Raw genomic sequence first — 12,319 nt, 5'->3', positions numbered from 1 at the left:
AATTTCCTGGTCAGTGACATTTTGTGACAGCAGCGGGGATGTGGCAAACAGTTCCAGATGACTGCCAGTAATGTGCATCATCCAAAGGTCCCCATGATGATTCCCTGAATCTCTTTCTGCTAAGAGTTGCAGGGGCTGGGCACACTGTCTCCTGCCTGGCCTGTAGTTGGGGCTGGGTCCCCAGCATCACACCCTGGTGTGTGTAGGGCCCCCGGGCTGCCAGGCTGGGCTGGGCAGCAGCAAGGCCTCGCCCCTGTCATTCCACCCCGAACCTTGGACTCGCAGTTGAAGTCAGGGCTTCCTGTCCACAAACTTGTTTTCTTTAGGAGTGAAATGTAATCCCTCTCGCTGCCAGACTGCAAGGACATGCAAATGAGCTAACAGTGCTGTTTTGTGAGATTCTCCACTTATGCAAAACCTCCTGAAATAAATCGGTTGCCTGAAAGCAGGAGGAGGTGGAGGACAAGAAGGAAGGAGGAGGGGGACCAGCGCATGGGGCTCTGCGCCAACGGAAAGAAATGTCCCAGAGGGCTGCCAAGCTTTCCCCTGTTGATGGCACCCCCGAGGCCCTCACTGGCTTCTCAGACTCCTCGACTGCCACCAGATGGCAGCACATGCCAGCTCTGGGTCCCAGGGCTCAATCTGTATGTGGGCTTCCGCAGGCAGAGGGTCTGTGGCCCCCCAGACTCACTCCATACTGGGCTGCTCCTTTGTCCGTGCTGCGGCCACGCCTGGGGAAATGTGCATCTCCCTCTTCTCAAATACGCCTTGAGCAAGGAGGAGAGAGGCCTGGCCAGCTCCACATGGTCCCCATGCTCCCAACCCTGGGTTCCACAGAGAGGGCCCACTTCCCCCACCAGCCCAAGGGCAGGATGCTGATTTGGGAAGGGAAGGGAAGGAAGAAAGGGAGGGACAGAGGCAGGAAGGAGGCAGGGAGGTGGCTGGAGGAGAAGGGAGGGAAGAAAGACAGGAGAGGATGGGGACGAAAGGTAGGAGGGAAAGAAGAAAGATGGAGAGAGAGAGGGGAGAGGAGAGGAAGAAAAAGAAATGAAGGAAGAGGGAACGGAGATAAGATGGAGGGAAGAAAGAGAAAAGGAAAGGAAGAAGAAAAAGTCAAGAAAGTTATGATTTCTGTGTACAAAGTTGGGTATTGCAAGTAAATGCTTCGATTTCACTTTGATTTTAAAACTCCAATACTTTAGCCATTCTTTCTTTTTCACCCAGATGTTATTCGAAGTCTCCGGAGAGAATTTCATCTGCGAGCGGAGGGTGAGAGATGAGAAAGCAGCGACTGGGTCCTGGAAGTTTTGATAAGCAAATGCGGACGGGCTCGCGCGCTCTCTCCATTGGCTGCTGCTTCGCCGCCAGATTTTGACACAAATAATCAGATTGAAAATCAGGGAGGGGAACAGAAGAGGAAAAAAACACAGAGACACACAGAGAGAAAAGGAGAAGTGTCTATTTGTGCAGAGAGTCGCGAGGCTGACCGAGTGGAGTCCGGTCCGCAGGGACGGACGGCTTGGAGGTTCCCGCGGACCCTGCGCAGCGCTTGGGAGGGGACCGCTCCCGCGGTGAGTGCTGAGGGGCGGCTGGGCGCTCGGCCTTTAAATTTGCATTTCTCACTGAGAGATCCTTTCAAAGCAGGGCACTTAGTTCCTCTGGCTGGGTCAGGAGGGACAGGTGGACTAGCAGCCTTCTAGGGATGTCTCCAGCGGGGTCCGGGGGGACACCGCGGTAAGGACCGCCTGGGCTGAGATGCCCGAGCTCCTGCGTCTCGGTCAACTTCGCATCCCCGACTTGCACCAAGCCACACCAAGCCACACCCACCCGAGTTCTCCCAGGGACATGGGCAGTGCGTGCACACACCGCCCTCAGCACTGGGTTCCCAGGACACTGACACTGGAGTCCACGGCGGGGAGAGCACAAGCCGCTCCAGCCTCCCGGACAACAGGAGTGCAGGCGGGAGGTGCTGTCTCGGGTTCCTCTTCGCTGTAATTGTCCCTGGACTTTTCTACCTATTTTGGGGGGGGGGCAAAGGCCGTGTCTGAGTCCTGTGGGCTCCTGGGGAGAGCCCCTCACTCGGAAGCAGGCTGGTTAAGGAGGCACTGGGGATGCGCCATTGGTACGTGGTGGAGTGCTTTTTTTTTTTCTGGAAAGAACATCTTTGGGGCAAATTAAACGACATTCCCAGCCTGTGGGCCTGGTGGCTACTGGAAGCTGGCTGCGCTGCACCTGCCGGCTCTTGCCTAGTAGGTCATTGGTAGAATACTCCCAAGCAACGTCTTGGACACGGAGATAGGTGACTCTCCTAGCCCTTTCTTGCTCTCAGACTCAGGGTCCACGTGCTGGTGGCCCTGCAGAGAGATCTTGGAGGAAGTCAGAGAGCCATACCTGAGTTAGGTGTGACTGGCAAAAGCACCGAAATCAGTGTGGATGGTTTCTCAAGGCTCTGTGGAGAGCAGGGTGGGCTGCCCAGGGTCCATGGGAAGGCTCTGGGACCAGGAAACCAGTCTGGACTCTCCACCTGGTCCAGCATCTACACCCTTGGCAGAAACAGCAGAAAACCTCCCCCCTGGTATGGAGAGGGGCTTTGTGTTCCTTCATTCCAGAAATTCCACCCAGTGGGAGCTGCTCTGGTGTTAATACAGAGATGTGCGGGAAGGGCTTCTTTGGCTCACCTTTTTAAATTGTGGTAAAACACATATTCACAAAATTTACCATTTTGTATTTTTTTTTTCTGGTGCTGAGAATGGAACCTAGGGTCTCACACAAGCTGGGTAAGCATTCTACCCCTAAGCTACACCCCCCAACCTCTTGCCACCCCTTTTTTTGATATTTCTATGTTGCCCAGGATGGCCTGAAACTCCTGGGCTCAAGAGATTGTCCTTCCTCAGTGTCCTGAGGAGCTGGGATCACTGGTGCATCCTGCTGTGCCCAGCTCATTTTAGGCATTTTTAGGGGTACTGTTCTGTGGCATGAAGTCTATTTACATTGTTGGGCAGCCATCCTGCACCTGTTACACCTTCGAAACCTGGAGCTTTGTACCTATGAGCAATGTCCATCTTTCCCAGCGCCTGGAAACCTCCCGTCTGAATGAGTCTCTGAATTTGCCTGTCCTAGGTACTTACATAGGGGATCAAGGTCCACCCTGTCGTTGCAAATGGCAGATTTCTTTCTAAGGCTTAATAATGTCTCCCCGTGGAGGGCCACTCATGGGGACCGACTGCACCGCTTGGCCACTGGGGACAATGCTGCTGTGACCGTGGGTGTGCAAAGATCTCTCTGAAATCCTGTTTTCAGGGCTTGTGGACACAGACCCAGAAGTTGGTTCCCTCACTTTAGACATTGAGTTCTCCGCAGGGCCCCCAGCACGGCCCGGCTCCTCTCCCCACCATTCCCAGCTGCAAGGGTTTCAGTCTGTTGGTCCCCTCATGTCTTTAAACATAAAGGAAGTCCCAAGGGTCCTCCATAGCTGACCCTGAGAATCGGCTCGATCTTACCCAACCTTCCCCAAAAGGGAACCCGAGTGTCTTAGCCAAGGTGGGCCAGTCCCTCGCGGAAGGTCAACGAATCCTACATGGGATTTTAGAGCAAAAGGGAAGTTTAGAAATCTTAGCCCAACCGTCTCTTTTGAGAGATAGGAAAACCAAACCCAGGTTGGTGGCCGCCGCGGTCACAAGCTCAAGGTCACAAAATCAGACTCATCCCCACAGGCGTTACCTCCATCCAGGAAGACCAAAGCCCCGTGATCCTGACTCCACCTAGAAGATGGGTGCAGGAGGCTGTCAGGGTGCAGGTAGGGCCCTGGCTGCTGGAATCTGACCAGGGTCAGGGGACCCCCCATCAGGATGGGAGGTTAATGGGGCCTCCTTCCGGAGGCTGATACCATCAACACCTCTGTTTTATGAAGAAACCGGAGCTTCTTTCACAATCTCTGCTCCTAGCTCTTTCTCAGAACGGTCCGTGTGAATCAAAACCGAGTGGTTGTTAATTAACTGCACTGTAGGTGATTGGTTCCTGTTTTTTTTTTTTTTTTAAACTCAGCTAACAGGGGCTAAAAGGAAGTTTGCTGGGTGCATTTGGTTCCCACTGAGGACTTCAGAGCTTGGCCATGGAACTGGCTGATTTCCTGTCACTTTGCCAGGCTGAGGGGTGAGGAGGACATGGGGGACCAAGGAGATCCTTGGAGTAGGCTCGAGAATCACCTGCCTCCCATGGGGAACCCGAGAAACTGGATCCCCTCCCCCTCTACCACTGTGTAGTTGGCACAATCTCCGTGACCCCAGAGCCTGCCACTGCTGTCTGGGATGTTAGTCCGTTGACACGGCTGCTTCTCTGGCTCTGAGCCCAAGGACAAAGCTTCCCATAGGGAATCTGTTCCTCACTGCCCTACCTGTGACCCTGCAGGACTGATGTGGGGCTTGGGGGATTTACAAAAGACCTGAAGACCAGAGGAGTGTGATTCAATGCCTTCTTGCTCTTCGTGCTGTAGGCTGTGAGGATCTCAGATGGGACTGGGTAGCAGGACAGGAGCCCTCGGCCTGGCTCTGCTGTGACCTTAGACAAGCCACCGACATCTCAGCCTAAGTCCCCACCTGCAACCTAGGGCATGGCCCAGCAGCCCAGCGCTGGCACAGACAGCAGGAGCAAATGCCCCCACCTCTGGCCTGTCCCTCAGGAGCATGGAGGCCCCAGGGCCAGCAGATAGAGTCCTTGCTCTGCCCTGGGGTCCTGGGCCGCCTCTGAGCCAAGGCTCCTCCTCAGTGACATCAGTATGGGACAGGGTTCCCTAAAGGTGCTCAGGTGGCTGAACAGACCCTGGCTGCCAATTTACCCTGGCACTGTCTCAGAGGCTTCAGGGGGCACCTTGGTTGTAGCTGATCTTCTACTAAAAGAGCCTGTGTCAAAAACAAGCAGGTCATCTTTTGACAGACTGTGGCTTTAGGCGGCCCCCACAGGACCAAGGTGGAGGGAACCCAGGCCTGGCCCAGCTCACGGGGGTCCCTCCCACTCTGCCCAGGGTCTGGCCTCCCCAGGATGTTTCCAGAGAGAAGAGTTCAGAGGGGGAAGGAAGGTGGTGTGGGGAGCCCTGGCGGGGGAGGGAAGAGGCAGGAGGAGGAAGACGTGTCCCTGGAAGATAAGGTGGCTGTGGGCTGCCTGGCCTGGGGCAGTCCCCGCAGAGCCTTTGTTCAAAGAGCTGAGAATCTGACAGGGAGGGGACCCCACCTCTCCTTGTAGAGCTCAGAGAGAGGAGGCCTGGAACATGTCCCCTGTTCCCTGGGGATTTCTGTGGCCACTGGTCCAGGACTGGACTGTCCTGCAGGTATTGCACCTGCTCTGCCCCAGTGCTGGGGACGCAGCAGGATGCAGGCCTCCTTCCTGGCCTCCGAAGCTGCTCCTCACCTGGGCAGAGGTGCCACCACCCATAGCTCAGCTGAGGCCCACACTGAGCACCTAGGGATTAAACCCAGGGGCACTTAGTCACTAAGCTCTTCCCCAGCCCTTTTTATTTTGAGACAGGGCCTCCATAAGTTGCTGAGGCTGGCTTTGAACTGGCCATCCTCCTGCCTCAGCCGCTTGAGTCTCTGGGATTATAGGCGTGCACCACTGTGCCCAGCTCGTGAGCTTCTTTGTGACATGTGAAGTTCCCTCCTGCTCCCAGCAGTCCCCTGGCATTGGGGAATGATCTCTGTTTAGCAGATCTGGATACCAAGGCTCAGGGACAACATCCAGCAAGGAGGGACCTGGACTACCCACTCCCTGCTGCCACAGCCCAAACTCTCAATGTTGTCCTCGGACCCTGGGCCAGAGGACAAGCAGCCGAGGCTCTCTTCTGCTGACTCTGGTCTTCCCTTCCGGGGGCCTTGCCTCAGTCAGAGCTGCCTTCTCTGATTCCCCACCCCCCACACACACACCCCGGCAGGGCAAGGCCTTATCGCCCAGCCCCCACAGCTGCTTGGAGCAGCCCAAATCCTTTCCCGCCTTCACCTTGGCTGGGTGCTATCACCCTGCAGCCCTGTGTGGAAGCTGCGGGGTGGGGGAGGGACTCCACCCACGCCTTGCAGGACTGGTGCCTCTCCTGAGCTCTGAGCTCAGGCGTGTGCAGCCTCGGGAGGAGGAGGGCAGAGGACCTGGAAGATGCTCTCTGTTTCCCCAGGGCCCTCGGGAGAGCCTCATGAGCAGGCGGCCAGGGAGGCAAGCTGTTGGGGATGAGGCGGGGAAGGAGACCCTCGCTGTGCAGGGGAAGCCAGGGGGAGGGGGTGGTCAGGATGGTCCAGCTTCACACACCCTTGGACCTGGGAATAAGGGCAGCAACTTGACAGATCTGGTCCTCAATTTGTCCCCCAAACCCTGGTTAGGGGCTCAGCGATGATGCTGGGCTGGGCTGCCACTCAACCATGAGAGTTGGTGGACATTTGTGTCTTCCTGTATGGGTGATATTGTGTGGTTTGGGGGTCCTCTTGGGCCCAAACCTTATCTACTCCCGGGAGAGAGAAGGGTCCTTCCTCTCTAGGAACCAGACATACTTGTCAGCTCCACAAATCTGGATGTCATATCTTAAAGAAAAGAAAACTGGCCCAGAGAGGTTAAGTTTCTGCCCTAATTTGCCCAGTAGTGAGCCAAGATAAACACTCAAGAGAATTCTCATCCCCAAACCAGAACACTTTTTTTCCTATGGCATCTAATGGTGGATCCCACTGGGAATCACATGCAGCTTTCTAGAAGTGGGTCCACAGTGTGCCACGGACAGAGACCCCTGCCCCTGCCCTTCTCTCTCTGATCTTGTGCAACCTGGGGCTTGCTAGTGGGAGCAGGCTGACTCGGGATTTTCGGAGTGTGAGTGTATTCCTTTGCTACTGAGGGATGGCAGCCTTTGTAGCTGCTGTGCAAGTATGTGCCACAAGCAGGGTGGCTTAAAGACAACGGAAATGAGTGCCCTCACAGTTCTGGGGTCTAGAAGTTCAGAATCCAGCGTCAGCAGGGTCACACCCTTCCAGCAGCTCTGAGGACTCTGCTCCACGCCTCAGCGCTCCTTGGCTTATAGAGACGTGATTGGGACCCCGCCACCACTGTCACAGCCTTTTCCCTGTGTGTCTGAGTCCAGGGTTCCCTCTGCAAGGACACTGGTCATAGTGTCCTTCTTTTAACCGCCCCTCCCCTTGCAGGTGGGGGCACCTCTGAAAATGCCGCGCTCCTTCTTGGTAAAGAGCAAGAAGGCCCACACCTACCACCAGCCCCGTGCGCAGGAGGACCCTGCCTGGCTTCCTGCCATCGCGCCCGGTGAGTCCCAGTTCCGCTGGCTGGCTGCAGTCAGGCCCTCCCCCAGAAGCCCCTCTCCCAGTCCGGCAGCAGCAGCTCGGCAAGGTCTCCCCTGGGGTGACGGGGCATGGGCATTGGAACTGGGGCTGGTGCAGATGGGTGGGTCCCACTTAGAGACGCAATGGAGGGCTGCTCTAGAGGCAAGGCTGACCTGGGGGTCCTCAGCACTCTGTCCACATCCTGCCCACCGGGAAGAGCCCCTGCACATGGGCAGCCAGAAGCAACGGCAGATGGTCTCTCCAGGTCCCCTCCTCCTGGGAAGGCAGTGCCACCGATGCTCCCTATGGGCTTCTTAGGAGCTGCAGCTGGTGACTCTGAAGTCTTGTCTCCCCACAGTGACCAGGGACCAGGTCCTGAGCAACAGCCCTGAGGTCAGCACAGTGCCCCCAGACCAGTACCTTGACTGGAACAGTGTCAAACGGGAGCCAAGGCTGGAGCCTGGGCAGAGCTTGACCAGGATGGCCTCAGTGCCAGGTACCCAGCCCGGGACCCCAGCCACTCCCCAGTGGAGCTGAGGGAGGGAAGCTGGCTGGGCTCTAGGATCAGTGTCCCCTGGGATCATGGGTCAGGAGGACCAACTGTGCCCACTGACACCTGGATGCCATAAGGGCTCTCTGGCTTCTACCTGAACGATCCTTACAGGGAGCTCAGTCCAGATGAGGGCTTCTGGGAGGTGGGCCAGCAGCACCCAGCAGGTGCGTGTGGCGGGTGAGGGGCGTCATGGGTTGAGGAGGGGTGTTTGTTTCTTGCCTAGGAAGTCTGAGGAACCATAATAGGGACCCAGACAGCCCTGGCAGTGAATATGCAGGTCACACCAGGAACCCCTCTACACTAGGTGTCACTAGGTGGTGGTGGGTGCTGGAGAGCGGGGGGCCCCCCATTAGTGACTCACCAGGCATGTGTCCTTGTCTCCTCAGAGGGCCCTGTAGTGATGGCCCGGCCCCGGGATGGGGACTCGCCCCTCTCCGACTCACCCCCCTTCTACAAGCCCAGCTTCTCCTGGGACGCTCTGGCTTCGTCCTACGGCTGCCAGCAGGGCCCGTCCACCATGCAGTCGGCCTTCCTGGAGCGCTCCGTCAGGCTGTACGGCAGCCCCCTGGTGCCCAGCGTGGAGCCGCCGCTGGACTTCAGCCTGCGCTACTCCCCAGGCCTGGACGCCTACCACTGCGTCAAGTGCAGCAAGGTGAGCGCGGCAGGGGCCGCTGGGCGGGGCTGGCCGGCCGCGGGCCGCCGCCCTCCCGGGGTCTCACGCTCTGCCCCCCCAGGTGTTCTCCACCCCTCATGGGCTGGAGGTGCACGTCCGCCGCTCCCACAGCGGGACGCGGCCCTTCGCCTGTGACGTCTGCGGCAAGACCTTCGGCCACGCAGTGAGCCTGGAGCAGCACACGCACGTCCACTCCCAGGTGAGGCCGCCAGACTGGACCTCCCCCCCAAGACGCTTCCCTCGGGAGCCTGGGGCTGCGGCTAGGTCTCTCCTCTTGTCCCGGAGGTGATGCAGATTGGGGGGCCCCTGACTCAATGCCTCCCAGGTCTGGCTCCCCTGCCCAGCCCCCAACGCTCCTGGGTCTCCACTCCACCCAGCTGATGGGAGGGAGCTCTTGACCCTGGTGGGGTCTGGGGACAACAATGGCTGTGATGCTCAGAAACGTTTCTGACTCTGGGTGGCCCGAGCAGGTGTCATTGGCTTTGAGGACTTTGCCAGGCTTTGCCAGGATGGGCGAGTCCCCATCCTGGCAGTTCTCAGAGTCTGAGTCAGGGTCAAAGGCTCACTCCCCCAACCCCCACTAAGAGAGATCCAGCTCAGGTTCTTCACTCCAGGAGGGCACCGGAACCCACCGGGTGAACAGAGGTGGGGGGCAGGGAGGGACCAGGGAGCTCCCACTTGTGAGCCCCGCAGCCTGCTGGGTCTGGGTACTGGCCTGCTCTCAGCGTCCACCTCCCAGCAGTGCTTGAGCCGTAACTGTCAGAGACCCAACGTACAGACCAGGAAACAGGCGGGGGGTGGGGGGGGGGTTAAGTGACCCCTGGAATCACATGACTGCTCAGAGGCCAGAATCGGGCCTCAGTAACTCAAACTCTTAACTAACCCACTGCTCAGCCTCTCAGCCCGGCCTCAAGGGCCTCAATCAGGGTCAGGGTCATGGAATGTGCGCTCCCAAAAAGGCTGACCGTTCAGCCGTCCATCAGTCGGCCAGCAAACACTTGCTTTGAGTAGGACACTGAGAGCAGGAGGGACCTCACACAGGCCTCTCAGGCCCCACCCCTGGTCCTACCTGGGCAGCAGGATGGGGCCTCCTGGGTTCTGCTCCTCCAGGCCCTGCCCTTGAGGCCACCCCAACGGAGTGTCCTCTTCCTTAGGGGATCCCAACTGGGTCCAGTCCTGCGCCCAGCCTGGCTGTCCTGGGCGGCGAGGCCCCACCTGCACCTGACCCCCCGGGGCCTCGTTTCCTCCGGCAGGAGCGCAGCTTTGAGTGCCGGATGTGTGGCAAGGCCTTCAAGCGCTCGTCCACCCTGTCCACCCACCTGCTCATCCACTCGGACACGCGGCCCTACCCCTGCCAGTTCTGTGGCAAGCGCTTCCACCAGAAGTCGGACATGAAGAAGCACACCTACATCCACACCGGTGAGTGGCAGGCCGCCTCCTGGGGAGCCGCGCCCTCCGGCTGTCGGCCAGGGCAGGTCGGGTGACCGGGAGGCGCAGGCTGGTGGAGGGCCAGATGCCTGTGGCACTCACGTGCACCGAGGAGTGGATACAACAGGGGCAGGGACAGCACGGTGCCAGCACTGGTGGCCTCTGGGCAGGTGACTTGCTGAGGCACTCATTGGTGAGCGCCTCTGTGCCTGGCCTGGGCCAGCTGTGGGGATGTAGCAAGGGAAACCTGGCCCCTGGCCTCTCCTGTGGACAGTGCAGGCCTTTCTGGCTCGTCACTCTCTAAGGTGGACATGGGTGGACAGAGAGTGGGCACAGCAAAGCTTGGGAGGGCAAATGTGGGAGGGGAGGAGACACAGGCCTGGCTGCCGCTGACCCTGGCCCACCTGATCCCGGCCTCCCAGGGGAGAAGCCTCACAAGTGCCAGGTGTGCGGGAAGGCCTTCAGCCAGAGCTCCAACCTCATCACGCACAGCCGCAAGCACACCGGCTTCAAGCCCTTCAGCTGTGAGCTCTGCACCAAGGGCTTCCAGCGCAAGGTGGACCTGCGGCGGCACCGCGAGACCCAGCACAACCTCAAGTGAGGCCATGCCTGCTCCGGCTCTTGGGCAGCCTACCTGGACGTCCCATCACCTACAGGCCAGCTTCATGCCCCCAGATTCCGGGGCTTCTGGAGGTGGCACTGACAGGAGGCTTCAAATTTGTTTTGAGACTCATGAAATTGCTGTGTGACCTTGGGCAAGTGACTTTCCCTTTCTGGACCAATGTTCCTCCTTCCACAAAGTGTGAAGGCTGGTCTGGGTCTTTTGGGGCTGAAGTTGTCCACAGATGTGCTCATCTTGAAAGAACACAGGAAGCTGGAACACCCCAGGGGACAGGATTGCCAAGAACACACCAGAGCTGGGACCCACAGTGAAAGCCTTCTCCTGCCTGCTGCCCACTTGGATGTGGCCATCTTAGATTTCCGGGGTCCTCTTTCTGGCTGCCACAGCATTCTAAGCTGCCTCCTGCCCCCGTAGGCCAGGTGTGCCCCGGCCACCACCAGCCCTCGACTGGCCACTAGGATTCAGCCGTGGGGCTGGAGAGGACAGCAGTCACTGCTCCTCTCAATTGCTGTAAATAAAAATAAAGAAGGCTTGTTTCCACGCGCTGCCCGAGGCTCTGGGGAGGGACAGTGGGGAGCTGGGGAAGCAGAGAAGGCTGTGGAGGGACTCGGGGACAGGAGGGGCGGCGTGCACAGCCCAGCGGGTGAGGGCCACACGCGCATGGGGGCTGCTGCCCTGGCACAGGAGGGCCAGCCGCACAGTGCTGCTGTGACAAAGTGCACAACCCTGTCCCCCAGCACCCAGCCCTTCTCACAGCCCCAGGGCCGGACACCAGGGCCCTGTCAGCCGGCCGGCTCCTGGTCTTTCAAGATTCCTCCTCCTCAGCTGCTGTCTCCCTCTTTCTTCCCTCCTTCCTGCCTCCCTCTCCCCCTCCCTCTCTCTCTGCTTCTTTCTTCCTGTTGAACCCAGGGCACTTAGCCACTAAGTCCCAGCCCCAGCCCTTTTTGTTTTTGAGATAGGGTCTCACTAAGTTGTTTAGGGCTTCATTAAGTTGCTAGGCTGGCCTCAAATTTGGTGATCCTCCTGCTTCAGCCTCCTGAGCTGCTGGGATTGCAGGCGTCCACCGCCACGCCTGGCTCCTGCCTCCAGCTTCAGAGGGCAGCACTCTCCTCTCCTCTGCCGTGCCTCTCCTTCTCCCGCCTTTGCCCTTCTTGCTTCCTCTTAGGAGGACATGGAATAACATCGGCCCCTGAATAACCCAGGATGATTGTCCCACCTCAAGACCCTTAATGCAATCACAGTGGTGGGCTGGATGATGGCTCCCAAGTTGACATCTGTGTCCCAGTCCCTGCCCCAGCCAGTGTCACCTCAAGTGGCCAAAGGGGAGTGACAGGTGTGCCTCAGGTGAGCTTGGTGTGGCCCCTGGGCAGTGGTGTGAGTCCAGGTGGGGCCCTGAACCTCTCTGGGCTCAGCTTCCTCTGCAGAACTGGACACATGACAGTCCTTTTCTGGAAGTGCTGTTGGAAGGATTCCCTGGGGACCACATATGAAGCCAAGGGCAGGCCTAGCCAGGTGCGAGCTACCAGGTCACGAATGTCCCTGCTTGAAGTCCTGGCCATTAAACCAGCCCCCTTGCTTACAGCTCAGGAGCCCCTGACCACAGAGAGCAGCGGTCTGTGGATAGTGTCCCCTCGTCTCTGGGTCGGGCCCAGCCTCAGGTTTGGCAGTGGACAAGTCGGTGAAACCCTGGCAGGTACTGAAAGGGACTGAGAGTCTCCAGACACCGGCTCTAACCCACACACCCT

At 58.6% G+C, this 12,319-nt stretch overlaps 1 protein-coding gene across 2 annotated transcripts; it reads left to right on the top strand.

Moving 5' to 3' along the window:
• Positions 1 to 1,179: 1,179 nt before the first annotated feature.
• Positions 1,180 to 11,114, top strand: Gfi1b (growth factor independent 1B transcriptional repressor). Of its 2 annotated transcripts, none has more exons than XM_015497751.2 (7): positions 1,180 to 1,571; positions 7,167 to 7,281; positions 7,657 to 7,794; positions 8,238 to 8,503; positions 8,586 to 8,723; positions 9,679 to 9,943; positions 10,375 to 11,114. In XM_015497751.2, the coding sequence occupies exons 2-7, from the start codon at positions 7,185 to 7,187 to the stop codon at positions 10,551 to 10,553; spliced, it is 1,083 nt and encodes a 360-aa protein (XP_015353237.1). In that variant the 5' UTR covers positions 1,180 to 1,571; positions 7,167 to 7,184; the 3' UTR covers positions 10,554 to 11,114. The 2 variants fall into 2 exon arrangements, with proteins under 2 accessions (XP_015353237.1, XP_015353238.1); XM_015497752.2 differs by having other exon boundaries at positions 1,183 to 1,571; positions 9,778 to 9,943.
• Positions 11,115 to 12,319: the final 1,205 nt, after the last annotated feature.

This window comes from Marmota marmota, unplaced genomic scaffold, assembly GCF_001458135.2.
Source record: "Marmota marmota marmota unplaced genomic scaffold, marMar, whole genome shotgun sequence".
Lineage (NCBI taxonomy): Eukaryota > Metazoa > Chordata > Mammalia > Rodentia > Sciuridae > Marmota > Marmota marmota.
Note: the sequence above shows the minus strand (reverse complement) of the source record. Positions and strands in the feature narration are given on the sequence as shown.

Excerpts from the sequence above, each read along its gene's own strand:
- Gfi1b (XM_015497751.2), top strand. The coding sequence starts at position 7,185 with ATGCCGCGCTCCTTCTTGGTAAAGAGCAAGAAGGCCCACACCTACCAC. Across the intron at positions 7,282-7,656 it reads GCTTCCTGCCATCGCGCCCG|TGACCAGGGACCAGGTCCTG; the intron begins GTGAGTCCCAGT and ends GTCTCCCCACAG. Across the intron at positions 8,504-8,585 it reads ACTGCGTCAAGTGCAGCAAG|GTGTTCTCCACCCCTCATGG; the intron begins GTGAGCGCGGCA and ends CTGCCCCCCCAG.